The 18,821-nt window shown below is 48.7% G+C and overlaps 1 protein-coding gene across 1 annotated transcript in view; it reads left to right on the top strand.

Moving 5' to 3' along the window:
• Window positions 1-17,294, top strand: part of VAX2 (ventral anterior homeobox 2) — a 36,237-nt gene extending 18,943 nt beyond the window's left edge. Inside the window, exons 2-3 of the mRNA XM_049857224.1 lie at window positions 6,534-6,721; window positions 16,827-17,294. Of these exons, the coding sequence (XP_049713181.1) occupies window positions 6,534-6,721; window positions 16,827-17,258 (620 nt within the window). The 3' untranslated portion in view covers window positions 17,259-17,294. The remainder of the gene's footprint in view (window positions 1-6,533; window positions 6,722-16,826) is intronic.
• The last annotated feature ends 1,527 nt before the right edge of the window (window positions 17,295-18,821 follow it).

Genomic DNA, 18,821 nt, shown 5'->3' with positions numbered 1-18,821 from the left:
GTGTTTTTGGTAATCTTTATGGAAGCAGATCTCCAGGCCTTTCTTCCATGGTGCTGCTGGATGGGTTAGAACTGCCAAACTTTAGCTTACTAGTTGAGCACAAACTGTTTGTGGCACCCAGGGACCTGAGAGAGATACCAGGGTGGGAAATACTTGATTCTGGAGGTTGGAACATAAGCTAACTGTTACCAGACCAGGAGTTACCGCCTCCCCCAAGACAAAGGTTCTTTGAGCAGAATTCACCTCCCTCCCCTCCTTCCACCCCCATACTCCCAGGAGTCAATCCATTTAGACTCAAGCGCTTTCACTCTACCAGGTGCTACTGCCAAGGAGGCCCTGGCAAGAAAGCTGTTTCTCCTTCCTGGTGCTTTCCCCCAGGTTCCACCCAGAGAAGGAGCAATTCAGAGAAGGGTGCTGTGTCAGTGAGAACAGGCTAGGCTTTGCTTCAGGGATAAACGCCCCCAGATCTTAGAGGTTTAACAAAGCACAGTGCATTTCTCACTCACAAGAGAAGTCCATCACTGGTGGGCAGAGGCTCACCCTGGTACTTGGAAACCCAGGCTGACGAAGCTCCAACTTGACTCCTGCTTTTAGGACCACCACTGGGGGGCGGGGGAAAGAATTATGAACTGGCTTTCAAAATGTTCACCTGAAAGTGACACACAGCCCTTGGTCTTAGCTAAAGCAAATCGTGTGGTCATATTTAATTACAAAAGAGGCAGAAAAATGCCACCCACCATGTGCTTGGAAGCACAGTAGGAAGCACTTGGTGAAGGGCATCAGTGATTTATGCACTAACTTGATTTTGATGCATGGTCTTCTCTGACTGCCCTAGATAAAACAGCATCCGTTCCTCCCCACCCCACACGCACACGATGGTTGTTGGTTTATTATTTTGAGGGGGGCAGTAATAACCCCTTATCTTGTTTTACTCTCCGCCCAGCATTTATCATTACCTTAAATATTCAGTTTTAAGATTTGTTTATTATCTGTCCCTCTACCCAAATTCATAGTCTATGAGAACAGGAATCTTGTCAATATTGCTTATTTCTCCGTCTCCAGACACTGGAACAGTACTCGGCACATAAACCAAAAACCCGTTGCCGTCCAGTCGATTCCGACTCATAGTGACCCTATAGGATAGAGTAGGACTGCCCCATAGAGTTTCCAAGGAGCGCCTGGTGGATTTGAACTGCCAACCTTTCGGTAAGCAGCCATAGCTCTTAACCACTACACCACCAGGGTTTCCACTCGGCACATAGTAGGTACTTACTAAGTACCAAGGCTCTGTCCATAAAGATTACAGCCAAGAATATTTAAATATATAATATCATTTTCATTTACATAAATGAAATGGTGTAGTTATTAGTTGCAATTGAGTTGGCTCCAATTCATGGTGACCTTATGTGTAATGAACAAAACCTTGCCCAGTCCTGTGCCATCTTCATTATTGTTGCTGTGTTTGAGTCCATTGTTGGTGCTAACATAAATGCAATAGTATTAAATATATTATTCCGTAACTTTTTTTTTCACTTAGTGTCAGTTCATATAGATATTGCCTCATTCTTTTTAATTGCTACACGGTATTTTACAGTATGATGGTATCATAATTTTTTCAACCATCTCCTTTGTGGGCAACTTTGAGGATGCTTTCAAATTTTTAATGTTTTGAACTATGCTACAACAAACATCCTTTTGATATATACCTTGAAGCACATGAGCCATTGTTTTGCTAGGATAAATACCTACTAAAATGAAATTGCTGGGGCAAAGTATATACGCATCTTTAATCTTGACAAATACAGCCAGAAATGTTGCGATGGCTTATGGTCCTACCGACAAGGTATTAGAATGTGATTCTTCCATGGTGCATCATTGCTGTATTATTTATATCTTCTAGTAATGTCTTTCCAATCTGATGGGAGAGAAATTACTTTCCATTGTTGCTTGAACTTGCACTAATCCTGATTTCTGTAGAGTTCTGCTCATCTTTTCATGTTATTGGCCATTTGACGGCTTTTTCTATGAATGGCTCAGTTAAATTATTTGACCATTTTTCTACTAGGCTATTTCACTTTTAAAGAAACCATTTGTAGGTGCAGTTTATACATGTTAGTTATTATTTCTTTGTCTCTTTTAAGTGTTTTAACATTTCTTTACTGTGTTAAGTAAGGGGCAAATCTCACCTTCATTGCCAACTGCATGGTAAGGATCAACATGAACCCAGTTCCCAAAATGTGCTGATTGATCCAGTCCTCACCTTCCCATTTCCCCGTCGCCACTAGCACCCACGTGGCACTCTCTCTCTTACCGTAGCCACCGGAGCTGGGTCAGAGCTCACAAGTTAGAAGGACACTGTCCTTCAGACCAGCTACCCACGCAGCACTTCTCAGACCTTCCTCAGAGTTCACCCGTTTCTGCATATACTCATTTATTTATTTACATGTAGTTCTATGACGTTTTATCACATTTATAGATTAATATAACCACAACCACAATCAAAATATAGAACTATTTCATCACCAATGGAACTTTCTTGTGCTACCTTTTTTTTTTTTTTTTTAATCACATTGTCTCTCCTCCCTCAACTCCTGGCAGCCACTAAGCTGTTCTCCATCTTTGTAACTTTATCATCTTGACAATGTTACATAAGCAGAATCACACAGTATGTAACCTTTGAGGATTAGCTTTTTTTCACTCAGCATAATCCCTGGAGAGTCTTCAAGTTGTTGCCTGTATCAGTAGTCGTTCCTTCTTATTGCTAAGTAGTATCCCATGATATGGCCACACTGCAGTTGGTCTAACCATTCACCTAAGGAAGGACATTTTGTTTGTCTCCATTTTTTTTTTTTTTTTTGGTTATTACAAATTAAGCTGCTATAAGCATTTGTATGTAGGTTTTTTTGGTGAACATAGATTTCATTTCTTTAGGATAAACGCCCAGGAGTGTGATCTCTGGGTTGTATGTTAAGAATTAAGTTTAACTTTTTAAGAATCTCCCAGACTGATTTCCAGAGTGGCTGTACCATCTTACATTCCCACCAGCAATGTATGAGAGATCCAGTTTCTCCGCACCCTCGCCAGCATTTGGTACTGCCCGCATTTTTAATTTTAACAATTCTAATAGGTGTGTTTTGGGTTTGGTTTAACAGGTGTGTAGTTGTATCTCCTCATAGCAACCCTGTAGGACAGAGTAGAACTGCCCCATAGAGTTTCCAAAGAGCGCCTGGAGGATTTGAACTGCTGCTGACCTATTGGTTAGCAGCCGTAGCACTTAACCACTATGCCAGCAGGGTTGCTATGAGTCGAAATCGACTCCACGGCAGTGGGTTTGGTTTGGGGTTTTAGTTGTATCTCATTGTGATTTTGATTTGCATTCCCCTAAAGACGAGTGGTATTGAATATCTTTTCATGTGCTTGTTTGTATGGTATATTTTGGTATCTGGCGGGCAGGTCTAAGTTTGCCTTTCTTATGTAGCTCCTGCCTCCACTGATCCTGAGGGAGAAAACCTACCTTGGTTGCTCCCTGAGGTGGGACTGCTCCTCTGAACCCTTCTACGAAGAGACAAGGATGGGGCCCTTGTACAGTTTGACCTCAGTAGAGCTTTAGAGTGGACTCCAAGAGGTTGATTAGGGAAAGGATACTAATTTTCCACCACCCTTTCTTCTGCCCACACCCCGTCGCAAAGAAACTTTCATAAAATCTACATCTGTCTCCAATGACTTTGGAAATGGACTTACATGGGGTGTTCTGAGGAAGTTGAGTCTGGTCTCACAGTTGGAAATGGTGAAACACGAGCAAAGGAACCCAGGCACAATAGGGCCACAGATATTACCCCACCTTTCTTTAATATAGAAATAAGTGGGGTGGGGGAGCTTAAGATCCCTCAAAAGGCCTGTGGCTCCCATCGACTCTCCTAAGAGCAGGGTCCATCTCCATTAGATGTGCTCTGCCCAGGGCCCCAACCGTGAGGACCCCCCTCGGAGAGAAGGCCACCCCTGAACAGTGACTGTATCCCCCCCACCCCGACTGACCTTCTCCCTGACAGTCGACTGTGCATGTGAAAGTGTTGAAAACCTCTGCAATCAGAGCCAGGACTAGCGAGCTCAGAACCCATGAGGAGCAAGAGAGAATCTTGGAGCAGTGAGCATTAACTGGCACTGGACGGAAGTAGAACAGTCAACCTTGATCAATCACAGTGTGGGGTATTTTGAGGGAGGGGTCTCAAATTCACTTTCCAATCAGGGATTCAAAAAGTAGGAACGGGCCTCTTGGCAGACAGAGCGCATTCCAAATGCAGCCCCTTTCGTACATCTTCTAGGAGAGTGGTGAACCGGTCCAGAAGGTTCCATTTTTACCCATGATCAAAGTCTTCTTCATTGTTGTTGTTGTGGTTAGGTGCTGTCTAGTTGGTTCTGACTCGTAGAGCCCCTATGTACCACAGGACAAAACACTGCCCAGTCCTGTGCCATCCTTACAATCACTGTTATGCTCGAGCCCATTGTTGCAGCCACTGGGTCAATCTATCTCGTTGAGGGTGTTCCTCTTTTCTGCTGACCCTGTACGTTACCAAGTGTGATGTCTTTCTCCAGGGACTGATCCCTCCTGACAACATGTCCAAGGTATGTAAGAGGCAGTCTCGCCATCCTTGCTTTTAAAGAGTTTTCTGGTTTTACTTCTTTCAAAACAGATTAGCTCGTTCTTTTGGTAGTCCATGGTATATTCAATATTCTTCACCAAACACCACAACTCAAAGGCGCCAATTCTTCTTTGGTCTTCCATATTCATTGCCCAACTTTCACATGCATATGATGTGATTGAAAATACCATGGCTTGGGTCAGGCGCACCTTAGTCTTCAAGGTGACATCTTTGCTTTTCATTCTCTTCGTTATAATCTATCAATTGAATGATTAAAGGTTACTAAAAGAGGGTATCCATGAAATAGAAAGAGGGTGTTTCTAGAGTTTATTGAAGACTGTCAATGTGACCTCAAGTAACTGAAACTTTTGTCCTTGATTTCCTCATCTATACAATGGAGATAATACTAGTTCCAACTTCATTGAGACATCAGGAAGCTTAAAGAACTTAAAACAGTGCCTGGCACGCAGCAAGCACCAGGGAAGTGTCAGCTATTATTATGACTAATGCGTGAGCAGCCACGGCCAACACTACTGACCATGCTCCAAACCCCAGCTGCACAGACCCCCTAGAATTTCTGCAGCTGTCGAGGGTTGATTTGTTACTTGTACCTAATCAGGGCTGCCTTGAGTTGGTAGAGTTTTCTGTTGCTACTCTTCTTCCTATTGAATGGCCAATTCTCTTAGTTCAGCTTCATCGTTATTCACAATATTTGTTGGGAATGGTTTGGTCATTCCTACAAAATATCATGATGTCTATTTCACAGTCTAATTTTTGACCTGAGCTTTTCTAATAACTAGATTTCAAACCATCAGTGTGTGTGGTTCAAGCATAGATCATCTCTAAACCTATAGCTAAAACTGATGTGTATATATTACCCCCTCCCCCAGTATTTTACTTTTGCTGGATGTTTTGTTGTTGCCGTTGAATTCTGTAAGTGGGAATATCTGGGGAATGTAGGTTATGGGGCCTTCTTCCTCTCCTAAGTGAGCTCCAAAGTACTGGAGACACTGCACATGGAAGGCACTGGTCCAGAGCCCAGGAGGGAGGCCCTGCTGTTAGGACCAGGTACCTGGAGAGTGCAGAAGTCCTCCTTCTAGAAGGTACTCTGAGCAGCCTGGTGGGGTGGCAATTATCCTTGGGCTCCTTCTTGGACACCAGCTCCCCAGTATATCCTGCACCCCTCAGCAGCTTGCCTCGTCATGACCGCAGGAGGGTCTTTGAAGCAGTATGTTCACACACACACACACACACACACACACACACAAAGGGCTGAGGACCTAACTCTGAACATCTCCTCTAGTAAGCATTCCTTGATTTATCCCACTCAATTCTAACCCAAGTGTTTTCTTTAGCCCTTGGGACTTGCCATATCTCTTTCCATTTATTCCATACAGAATCCTGGGGTGGCCAGACTGAGTTCTCTCTGCCCAGGCCATGATGGCAGACCTGCCATTTGTATTGAGGCCTATTCATACGCATATGGAGTTCCTGGGTGGTGCAAATTGTTAATGTGCTGGCTGCTAACCAAAAGGTTGGAGATTCCAGTCTACCCAGAGGCACTTTGGAAGAAAGGCCTGGCAATCTACTTCTGAAAACTCAGCTACTGAAAACCCTATGGGGCACAATTCTACTCTGACACGCGTGGAGGCATCATGAGTTGGAATCCACTTGACGGCACTGGTTTTTGGTTCACACACCAATACCCATTAGATACAATATCCTACACTGGGTGGTTGAGGAAGCTGGGCCCAGAGAAGGTGAGCAACTTGTCAGAGGTGAGACAGCCAGGACCAGGCCTAAGGAGCTCCCTATTAGATCGTACTACCTCTTACTAACGCACCTGACTCCTTAGCTAGTGAACTAACCTGGCTCCCTTCGTGGCCCCTGCAGATGCCAAAGGAACCATTCGGGAAATTGTCCTCCCCAAGGGCCTGGACCTGGACCGGCCCAAGCGGACCCGCACATCCTTCACGGCCGAGCAGCTGTACCGCCTGGAGATGGAGTTCCAGCGCTGCCAGTATGTGGTGGGCCGGGAGCGCACTGAGCTGGCCCGCCAGCTGAACCTCTCCGAGACCCAGGTAAGAGGGCCAAGCCACCCCACCCTGCCCTGGCAGCCCAGGTAGCCCGTGGGGTGTGAGGCCATGGGTTGCTATGGGGAGTCCCCAGCTGCTGGGGGAGTTCCAACAGTTGCATGGGGAGAGGACTTAAAGCTACAGGCAACCTAGAGCATATAAATACAGCGTCAGAAGGAGAGAGTGGGCAAATGCCAATAAGCGGCCTTCCAGATGTGTCAGGTACCCTGGGTAGAAGACGGGAAAAGGCTAGAGAAATGAAGGGGGGAATTCAAGATGGAGAGAGTGTCTTAGTCATCTAGTGCTGCTATAACAGAGATACAAGTGGATGGCTTTAACAAAGAGAAATTTATTTTCTCACAGTCTAGTAGGTTACAAGTCCAAATTCAGGGTGTTGGCACCAGGAAAAGGCTTTCTTCTTTCTGTCGGCTGTGGAGGAAGGTCTTTGTCCTCAATCTTCCCATGGTGGAGGAGTTTCTCAGGTGCAGGGACCCTGGATCCAAAGGACGCGCTCTGCTCCTGGTGCTACTTTCTTGGCAGCAGGAGGTCTCCAATTCTCTGCTTGTTTCCCTTTCCTTTTATCTCTTGAGAGGTAAAAGCTGGTGCAGGCCACACCCCAGGGAAACTCCCTTTACATTGGATCAGGGAGGTGACCTGAGTAAGGGTGGTGTTACAATCCCACCCTAATCCTCTCGACATAAAATTACAATCACAAAATGGAGAACAACCACATAAAACTGGGAATCATGGCCTAACCAAGTTGACACATATTTTGGGGGGAACACCATTCAATCCATGACAGAGTGCCTGAGAGGAGTCTTGGCATGTGGGGGGAGCCTGTAGGAAGGGATGGTGAGGGGTTGGTTTGCTGGGAGCAAAGATTCTGGAAGGAGATCGGACTTTACAAAAATGATCTAGAAATTTCTTGATTCCTCCTTCTGCATCCTTTCCAACCCTCCACCACCCTCCCTTCATCCAAGTGTGCTTTAATCCCTCTTGTCAGAGAGGAGAGCCCTTAACACCCTCTTTACATAGGAAAGGCTTGGCATTTTAACAATAATATGGTCAACCCAAAGGAAAAGACTTCTTCTGTAAACTGAACACCTACTCTCTGTGAACGAGGCATTTCAAGCTGGTGATAGGGTTCCATGGTGATGATGATAAAATAATACTTAACCACCACCTCGGTTGCTTTCAAGTTGATGCCAACTCATGGTGTCGTCACGTGTGTCAGAGTGTAACTGTGATCCCTAAGGTTTTCAGTGACCGGTTTTTTGGAAGTAGGTCACCAGGCCTTTCTCCTGAGGCACCTCCGGGTTAGCAGCCGAATGTGTGAACTTTTCGCACCACCCAGTACTTACCTTGGTACTTACAACGTGCCAGGCACTGCTCTAAGTGTTTTGTACATGGTTTTTATTATTTTTTTTAATTCACTTAATCCCTTCCACCAGCTCTCTGATGTAGGGACCAGTATTATCTCTATATTATAAATGAGGAGAGGTTAAGTATCTCGTCCAGACTTATGACCAATAAATTCCAGAGCCAGGATTTGGATGAGCAGTGTGACATATTTATAGGTGATCTTTCTTGCATTTGCCAAAGAATAACCAAGAGACCCTGAGTTTAGCTACAGCTCTTGTAATATCATCTCACATAAGCGGGGGGATCAATCAATAGTTTTAGTTCAAACAATGGCCAAAACAAGATGTATAAAGGGAAGAGGAGAGAAAGAGGGTAAAGAAGCAGAGAGGCTGGCATAGGGTGCTTGGTCCTCCCTTCCTGGAGAAGCTGCTAGAGGGTCTGTGAAAGACCTCTCAGTGTGACGTCTGCTGTCACCCTTCCATTCAGTCAGGATTGCACGGCTTCCCTCCTCAGAATTCCTCCGGCTCCTCAAATCACACTAACAGGACACCGTCCAGCCCAACTATACGCCAGGTAGTGGGGCGTGGATAGATGTGCCTGGATGTGCTGCTCCCTTTGCAGGGTGAGCAGGCTTCTCCTGGGGTAAACAAACAGCTCTGAGTGGGGCAGAGAAGGCGGTGAGGAGGAGGGGAAGGCCGGGAGGGCAAGCTTGGTGGAGAGCTGCTGTGACCTGCAGGAACAGGTTATCTCCACCTGTTTCCTCAGCTGCTTTATAGCTCCCCAAACAACCCAGCAGATGACCTGGGGCAGCCTGCCCTCCATCCATCTGGGCTCGGCCAGGATGGCTGGAAAGCAGGCTTATGCTTAGAGATGGGGGCGGTGGGGGAGGGCGGGTGGCTACAGTGGCTGGAGGGAATCAGGGAGACACCCTCAAACCCTGAAGTTCAAGCAGAGTGGAGGCAGCCAGGACTCCTCAGAGTCACCCTGCAATACCTGCCTCTTCTGTTTGTCCTAATCGTTCTCTGCCTCACCTAGTTTTGGCCCTAATCTCTGCCCAGAAACTTTGCTCTCCAAGGTTACCTGAGATGCCCCTGCTACCTCATTCTCCCACCCCATCTTCACCATGTGCCCTACATTTACCTGCACTTGGAGGTTAAGCCCAAGCCCCTCCTGTCACAGGAAGCCTCCCTTAAGGCTTCTTGACATCTTCCCAGGAGACCTTTCCCAGTGGCTGCCTTGTGGAGTGTGTGTGTGTGTGCGCGCGCGCGCGCCCACGAGGCACCAATCAAAATGCACTTCCCAAAGACAAGAATGCGTCAAGGCCACATTTCCTCTTCTGGCCTCCTTGGGTCACCCAGCACACAGCGGGGCACACAGTGAGCCCGCAAGGAACCCTCAACTTACCTGTTACTGCTTACCAGCCACTCTCATTCTCTGTCCCCAGTCCTGGAGGTTTTCAGATAATATAGCTAACACACAGCTAATATTTATAGAGGGCCCCCTACATACCAGGCACTATGCTAAGGCCTTGGGGTGTTCTAACTCACTCAACCCTCACCACAACTGTGTGGTATGGGTCTTTATTATTCTGCTTTAAAGAGAAGGAAACTAAGGCCCAGAGAAATTAAATAACCTGCTCAAGTTTTAAAGCAGCTCTACGTGAACTTCTTTTTTTCCCTTTTATGATTTTGCTGGGGAAGGGACCAGGCTGGATGCCTTTGCCTGCCTCTCCAGCAAGTCCTTTCCAGAGGGTACTCTGCAAATCCAGGGTTTTACAACCACTCTTTGGAGCATCCTCTCTGACATTTGAACAGAGCATGGTTTACCTACACCTGCCTGCCAGAGAATGGCTGAGGGTTTATGTTTCTGCCAGTAATAAAATCTCTGGAAGTCTCATATTTCTTAGAGACTCCTTGGTTCCCGTACCCTACCTGGCCCTTCCTCAGGACCTTGGATCCAGCCCCGCACCCGCCTTCTTCACTAGCTGACCTTCCTTCATCTTCTGCTCTTTTCTGCCAAACAAAACTCTGTGGTTTCAACCTTCTCCTTTCCCATGTCTCTACCTCCAGCCAGGATTCTGTCAGGAAACTCAGTTGTTCACTCAGATGTCCTGCAAGCACCTCAAATCCCACAGTGGAAAGCTACCCACACCAACTTCCCTGCCTGTACTTCCTGAGGGTCCAGCTTGGGCCAATGCGGGTGGCCAAGCTGGAAATTTGGTATTTAACGTCCATGTCTTACCTCTGTCATCTGACTAGCCATTTCTCAAGGGCGGAGGCTGTGTCTATTTTTCAATTTATCTCTCAACTTTAATCCTGGACCCATAACAACAATAAAATAAATAAATAAATAATCATAGTTATGGTTTATTCAGCATCTTCTATGTTCCAAGTGCCAGACACATTCATTAATTCATTTAATCTTTTTGAAAAGATGGCTTTATGGGTACTATTTTTTTTATTATCCCTAAGCCTCAGAGAGGTTCATTAACTTTCCTGAGGTTACACAGCTAGAACTCTGTGGAATCCTCAGTATATTCATGCATACTTTTGTTCAAAAATATTACTGAGTGCCTACTCTTTACCAGGTATGTTATAGGCACTGGGGATACAGCAGAGAACAAAATAGGGAGTACCTGCCCTCATACAGTTTACATTCTATGGAGAGAGAGACAAATGACTGCATTTCAGAGACTGTTAAGTGCTATGAAGGAGACAAAACAGGGAATGTTAGTTATGTAGTACCGCCATAACAGAAATACCACAAGTGTAAAACTTTTAAAGAACAGGAATTTATTTTTTCACAGCTCAAAAGACTGGAAGTTCAAACTCAGGGTGTGGTTCTAAGGGGAAGTCCTTCTTTGTCTATTTCAACTTCTGTTGTTGTTGGATGTGCTTGAGTTGATTCCTACTCATAGTGACCTGATAAAAACCCAAACCAAACCCGTTGCCATCGAGGCAATTCCGACTCATAGTGACCCTATAGGATAGAGCAGAACTGCCCCATAGGGTTTCCAAGAAGCGCTTGGTGGATTCAAACTGCTGACCTTTTGGTTAGCAGCCGAACTGTTAACTACTGTGCCACCGGGGTTTCCAATGACCTTCTAGGACAAAGTAAAACTGCCCCATAGGGTTTCCAAGGCTGTAATCATTACAGAAGCAGATTGCCACGTCTTTCTCTTGCACAGTGGCTGGTGTGTTTGAACCACCAACCAAATGGCAGCCGAGTGCTTAACCGTTGTGCTAACAGGGCTCCTTTTCAGCTTCTAGCAACCGTCAATCCTTGCCGTTTCTGGGCTTGTAGGTACATGTCTCCATCATCTGTTTTCCTCGTCCCCTTGCATGTGTCTGTGTCTATGCTGGTCTTTTTATAACTCAGAAGTCTGACTAGGTTTAAGATCTACCTTATACTAGTATGACCTCATTAACATAACGAAAGAAAAACCCCTATTTCCAAATAGGATCCCATCCATTGGTACAAGAGCCAGGGATTCAACACATATTCTGGGGGGACAGAATTCAAACCACCACACAGGGTGATATGATACAGACTAGAAGGAGGTAACTTATATTGGGGAGGTCAGAAAAGGCCTCCTTAAGGAGATGACATTGAATGGAGGCCTAAATGATGAGAAAGAGACAGCCAGATGATGAACCAGAGGAAAAGAGGTCAAGGCAGAGGGTAACTGTGAAGACCCAGAGGAAGGGAACTGACATAGAATGTTCTAGAAGTATCAGAAGGCCTGCACGGCTGGAGCTTGGACGGTGGAAGGGAAGGTAGAGACAGATCATGTAGTGCTCAGAGGCCATAGTAAGGCATCAGAGGGAGGGTCACATAAGATGATAGACATTTTACAGAGACCACTTGGGCTACCCTCTGGATCATGGGGGCAAGAGTGGACCAGTTAGGGGCTACTAACGCAGAGGAGGGTGGAGGTGGACTGGTCTGAGATGTGCTCTGTTTCGGAGATAGAACTCCCGTGGGTTGCTCACGGATTCTATGCCCAGGGTGAGGGAAAGGGAAGTGGTTTGGATTCAGACAAATGGGTGAATGGTGATCCTATTTACTGAGTTGAGAAGACTGGGGAGTAACAGACTTGTGGGAGAGTAGTCATGACGGTGACCCCTGAGATGGACCTGAAGGCTCTCAGGAGGAGGAAGGACAAGTTCAGAGGGCATCGAGCCTATCAAGCCTATCTCTCCCTTAGTTTGTCTTCTGTTTTCCTGAGCCATAGGAATGAATCCCTTAGGGACTGTGGGATCCATTGCGGGAGGGGAGTGCAGGCAGGCAGGTCTTCTCACTCCCACCCTTGCAGCTCCAGCATCTGCCTCCAGAGTTTGCAAGGCCAGCAGCACATTTGAATCACCCACAGAGTTTTAAATAAAACCACTGCCGTCCAGTCGATTCCGACTCATAGCAACCCTATAGGACAGAGTAGAACTGGAGCTTTAAATACATATATACATATATAGGTGCCTAGGCCCCACCCCCTAGAAATTCTGGTGTAATGGGTGTGGAATGGGGACTGGGCATTGGGGTTTAGAAAAAAGTCCCCAAGTAATTCCAGTGTGCACCAGGATGGAGAATCCCTGATCCAGCCCGAAAGTGTTCCCAAAATGAGTGTGCCAGTACCCGGGCCCTGTTCCACCTGCCTCCATTTCCTCTCTCCCCTTCCAGACCCATCCTCACAGGAGACTCCCCAGGCCAGAGCCAGCCCACAGCCCAGAGCGGAACAAAGGACAGGATGTGTGGAAGACCACCTTGTAAAAGTCGCTTATTCTGCATTGGGTCACACCCCTTGCTACTGCCACTGTCTTTGTACCCAGCTGCCCTCTGAGTGCTTGGAGTGCTAGTGCTGCCTCCTGACTAGACCAGCAGCTTCCTGAAGGCAGGAACCACTACTTCTGTGTTTGCCTTCTCCCCCTAGTTCTGAGCTAGGAGCCGAGAACGTGAGATAAAAAATAGTAACTCACATTTAACGCGGGTTAGGCATGACGCCGAGCCCTTTACATGGATCTTTTAAATGAATCCCCACAATGGCTTAGATATTCTCTTCCCCATTTTAGAGATGAGGAAACTGAGGTACAGGGGTTCCTAGAGGTAGTGCCTGGCATGAGGTCCTAAGAGGGGTAAGTGCTAGCCAGGCAAAGAGGCCAGGAGGAGTTCATGCAAGGGAAAAGGATGCCACCACCTGCAGACCCAGGATCGCCAAGGATCTGGTGAGATGGCGTCATTGAGTGATTAAATTCCAAGAGTGACAAACAGAAGTGTTTTCTTCTTTCCAAAAAAAAAATATTTTTTTTTGAGTCTTCTTTTCCTGTGCCTTACAATATCGCCTTCAAGTGCCACCATTAATAAATGGTCACTGCCTCCTGCTGCTCCCCCCTTACCATGGCACATTTCTCTAAAACAGTTCCCTCAGAGTGTGTCCCTCGGACCAGTGCCAGCCCACAAACTCTTAGACATCCGTGACAAATTAGGGACAAAAATAGAGAGGATTTTGAAATGTATAAAGCAATTTTTCTAATAATTCATTTTAATTGTACTTTACAACAGAATGGAAACTTTAAAAAGTGGTTCCTCACCACAAATATATTGAGAAACACTGCTCAAAGCACTTATTGCCACCTGACAGGTATAAAACAAACAAAAAAACCCGTTGCCATAGAGTCGATCCCAACTCATAGCAACCCTATAGGACGCTGTAGAATTGCCCCATAGGGTTTCCAAGGAGCACCTGGTGGATTCGGACTGCCGAGCTTTTGGTTAGCAGCCCTAGTTAGCTCTTAGCCACTGCGCCACCAGGATTTCCAGCAGGTATACGAGTCTGCCTTCATTTCTTGTCTATTGCCTGTCTCCCACATTACACTGTCTGTCCGCTCCATATGGCGAGCATCTGCTCTGCTTTGCTCACTGCTGGTCCCCCAAGCCTAGAACGGTGCCTGGCACATAGTGAGCACTCAACGCACATTTGTCGAACTAATGAGTGAATCAATCGCTCAATCTCAAGTAGATCCCAGAATGTTCTAGACACTTTTGGTTATTGAAACTCAATGTAATCCCCTCTAAAGCACCAAACTCATGTGTGTTTAAAATCGTATCTTCTCCTCCCCTTCCGACGCAAATAGGCCTGACACAGGGCTGGGGCGGGGTTGGGGGTGGAGCTTGCAAGGGCAAGGAGCACATGCACGTTTTAACACCTCCCATTGCAACCTCCAGAGGGCAGTGTGATCTGCTGGAGCCACCTGCTCCCCACCATCAGCTACCTCCTCCAGGGTTGGGGTTAGGGCGGTGGCAGTTAGGGAAGCAGAGATCTTTTTTAAATCACTGGGCCCCTTCTGAGGGAAGGCTGGGGAGGCACCCAGGCCTGGCTGTTCTGGAGCCCTTTGCTGGAGGAGTGGTTGCTCCTATAGGTGGCCATGGTTTCTGGTGGCACTGTTCAGCATCACCCCAGGCCCCAGGCAGCATAGCTCGGCTGATGATTCTCACCCTGGCAAGGTGCCTCCTCTTCACACCTCTCCATGTGAAGGAGCCACGGGCCTTGTGGACTCTTAACGTTTTCTGAAAGCTAGAGGGAAGCAAGGAGGCCTGCCCAGCCTTTCTTTCAGGCCCTGTATTCCATGTTCCTGTTGGTGCAGTCGGCTCTGCCAGCAGCCAGCCCTCTTTGTTCTCCAGGTGAGAGGCAGAGCCAGCCTCTGTGCCCCTGGGGACACAAGTCTACATGTTCCAATGGTGGCACCAGTGATGTGGGCCTGCAGATGTGTGACTTGACAAGTGTTCCAGCCAGAGAGTGAACGGTAGTCTCTTCTTCTCGCAGGCATGTCCAGTCCCTACAGTGACTCTTTCAGCACCCTGCACTTGCCTTCTGTGGGGGAGGCAACCCCCTCAGAAAGGAGAGGGACCCTCCTGTCGCCATCCACACTGCACTTCCACAGGGCTGACCAGCAAGCTCCCCTCCTGGTCCCCCTTTTCTCATGGGGACCAGGAAGAGGGTTGGAGTGCTGGGTGCTGGGTGGTGCCAGCAGGGCTAGTGCTGCCTTTTCTCATAGGCCCTGACAAAGGTCTCTGGTTTGTTCTTGATGGCCCTCTATAGGAGGTACTTGGGACCTCTTTGTCCCCAGCTTTGAGTGTGTGGCCATTGGAAGTCCCCCCAACACCCTGCCACATCCTGCTACAGTTATTAGCACATTAAGAAGCTTGGTCTTTAAAGCTGATGGGGCACAAGGGGGCTGCTGAAGTTCAAACAGAGGGATGGCAAGATCCCACTGGATTAGAGAGAGCTCACTCCACAGGTGGGGGCAGGGGAGGGGAGAAGAGGGGCCATGATTGGAGGTAGACATGGTCCCATCCTGGTCTGGATCCTGGGTCTGGTGCCGCTCTGGTGGTGCTCCTACCCATGGAGGGAAGACTGCAGGACCAAAGGGCCATGCCCACCAGAAGGTGGTGCCCCACCTCCTGGACAATACCCCAAGTACCCAGGTTCCAGAATTCCCTGCCAAGTGTCCCAGAGTCTGCTTCAAGCACCTGCCTGGGCCCTTCTCCAGGTCAGTCCTGCCAAGAGACCATACAGCCATTATTCACATCCCGAGACCCAAGAAGGGGTGAGGGGCGCTGTTTGCAGAGTGAGAACAGAGCTTTGACATGCACCGAAGTGCCCATCCATGCTAGCAAGGTCCACACAGTGTGGCTGGAGCCAGGGTGGGCCGGGACCCAGAACCCCCCATGTTTCCTCTTGCCTTTGGCCCTATGGATGTTAGAGTTCAGACCTGCTGCCGAGAGACCCTTTGAGCAGTGGTTCGCTCTCCTTGGAATCATCAGGTGAGCTTTTAAAAGCACTAGTATCCGAGTCCACCCATCACCGTTCTGAGCCGACTGGTCGAGGGTTAGGTCTGAGTTAGCAGTTTAAGCTCCCCAGGTGGTTCTCATGGGGGGATAGCCAGGGTTGGGAGGCCCTGCTGTACAGACTGCTGTGGTGGTCCACGCAGGAGACGTCACAGGAGGAGAACCAGGTCTGCACTGGGAAGTGGGAGTGTGCAGGAGGCCCGAAGGAGGCTCTGCGGGTCCCCCCAGGTTTCTGCTTTGGTGGCTGGAGGTGTCCATGATGAAAGAGGGCATCTGGGAGAGGCCCCAGGCCAGAGGAGGCCATCTGAGCTTGGTTTGTGTGTGTGGAGTTTCAGTGTTTTTGAGACATCTATGGGGAGATGTCTAACAGAGGGTTGGATACATGGCCTGGAACTCAGTCAGAGCCTTGGGCCTGAGGTAGAGGTGGGAATTGTACCAAATAATGGTGGCTGAAGCCGTGAACTTGGCTAAGAAGAGACAGTGTGTGGCATAGGGTGTGTGGGCCAGGGTGGAACTTCCACTGTCCATCTGCCAATCCATTCCTCCATCCTAGGCCAGACCCAGCTTAGCAGAGGTGGGGGGGATCCACAATTTGGGGATCCAGGGTCCCTCATCAGTTTACCCAGAGCAGATGGGTTGTGGGAGGACTTTAATGACAATCTATTGCTCTTCTTCCCCTCTCCCTCCTCCTTGCTCCACCACTCCCCTCTCCCCTGTCCACTGACTCTTCCCTTGGCCCTTGCCCTTCCCTCCTGTCTCCTCTACCTGCCCCTACTTTCCTTTACCCCCTCCTTCCCTCTGCTCTGGACTCTGCCCTTTTGCTTCCTTGCTTTCTCTCCCTGCATCCCCTCTTGCCTTGCCCCTCCCCCTTCCTCCTGACAACCCCTTGCCCACCCTCTGCCCCAAGGTGAAGGTCTGGTTCCAGAACCGCCGCACCAAGCAGAAGAAAGACCAGAGCAGAGACCTGGAGAAGCGGGCGTCCTCCACCTCTGAGGCCTTCGCCACCTCCAACATCCTGCAGCTGCTGGAGCAGGGCCGCCTGCTCTCTGTGCCCAGGGCCCCAGGCCTCCTGGCACTGACCCCCAGCTTGCCAGTCCTGTCCGCTAGCCATAGGGGCATCTCCTCGGGTGACCCCAGGAACTCCTCCCTGCGCCTCAACCAGCTGACTGCGGCCTCGACGTCCCCCCCACTGCTGCCCTCTCCGCCGCCCCTCTGCTTTTCTGCGGCCCCGCTCCTGGACCTGCCTGCTGGGTACGAACTGGGCTCCTCAGCCTTTGAGCCCTACAGCCGGCTAGAACAGAAAGTAGGCAGCCCTGGCAGCAAGAAAGCTAACACTTAAGCCTACCACCCCTATTTGACACCGAGTCCCCGAGCACAGCACCACCCCAGCCTCCCGGGCCCCAGCAGTCGAGGCCCAGGCCCACACTGAGCAGGCCCCTGGAGGCAAAGGGGGGGTGGCAGCCACATGCCCTCCCCCACCCTCCCTCCGGCTCAGAGACTCTCGACCAAATGGCCTTGGTTCTGCAGCTTGTGTGTGCGAGTGCTGTGTGCGTGTATCTCACTGAAATAAAAGGAAAAATGGTGACAAGAAGGGAAATAGCCCCCACTGCACCACTCAGCGTCAACCCTCTCTGTCCTCAGTGGGGAGAAAAATGGGCTGAGTCAGGGGAGCTTGACTGAAAGAGGGCAGAAACTAGGCACCATGCTCACAGTTGTGGGGGCACTGGGATGCCCACGTGTGTGGGTTGACAGGCACATGACCCCCACTACAAATTATAGCCTACCCAAGCATCCCAAGGCCCACCACATCAACACCGATGCCTTCTTTGGTTAAGCATTGCCCTTTGCAAGCTCCTCTTTCAAATATAAAAATCCTTGGAAGAAGGAAACTTAAGTCCTTCAAGAGAGTGACGATGAAAGGTAAGACCAGAATCCAGAGGGAGGGAGAAAGGACATCAAAGGTAACCCCAAGCAAGACCCCATGTGCTTTCAAGGGTCTGTCCATCAAAAACACCACAGGTGAAACTTTTTTTGTTTTTTTAAATTATTTTGCTCAAGAGAGACAGTTTTGTTTAACTTTTTATTTTTTAAATAATGATACAATCACGGGAAACCTCCAAATGTAGTACAGACAGGTTTTGTGTGGCCTTCATCCAGTTTCCTTCAATGGTTATGTCTACTATAGTACCATACCCAAACCAGGAAGCCAACACTGGTACCGAGTGTGTGTGTGTATGTGTGTGTGTGTGTGTGTGTGTGTGTGGGTGTGGGTGGGTGGGTGGGTGCAGTCCCAAGTCATTTTTATCACATATGTAGACTCCAGTAACCATCCCTCCCAGCAGTTAGGATACAGAACCGGTTGGTCACCACAAAGATCTCCTCAAGCTCCCCTTTGTAGTAACCCTGTCCTTCCTGCCCTCTACTAGACAGTTCTTTGGAAGAATGAGGACTGGGAGAAAGGCTGGAGGCTGCAACAGACTCCTCAGGCAAGAGGGAGGGCACGGGCTGGATTTCAACTGTGTGGGGAGAAAGAAAAGCAACCTGCCCTGGGAAACAGTCGATGCTTTGGTTTCAAGTTGGCTGCCCCGAGCCACCCAAAATGTGGTGCTAGGAGCCCGGGATCCTCAGAAAATTGTGTGTCTATGCTTCTCTCTGCCCAGGTGGTATAGTTTTGGGAAGTGTGTGGAAATACCAGGAAATCCTGAGTCTGAAATGAGTTGTGGGAGTGCCCAGCGCAGACCTGGTTGGGCAGGCCCAAGTACGCAGCTTCACCCTGCCTTGCCCCCTACAGACCCATGCCACATCTGTGGGCCCAGGGGAGAGCACAGCTCCCTCAGCCACCCATAAGGAGGGCTCCTGGGAAGCAGTGGTGAGGTCCTGGGTAGAATACTGGCCCAAATAT

Source organism: Elephas maximus, chromosome 17, assembly GCF_024166365.1.
Source record: "Elephas maximus indicus isolate mEleMax1 chromosome 17, mEleMax1 primary haplotype, whole genome shotgun sequence".
Lineage (NCBI taxonomy): Eukaryota > Metazoa > Chordata > Mammalia > Proboscidea > Elephantidae > Elephas > Elephas maximus.
The sequence above is the reverse complement of the archived record's forward strand: the minus strand, read 5'-3'. Positions and strand labels throughout refer to the sequence as shown.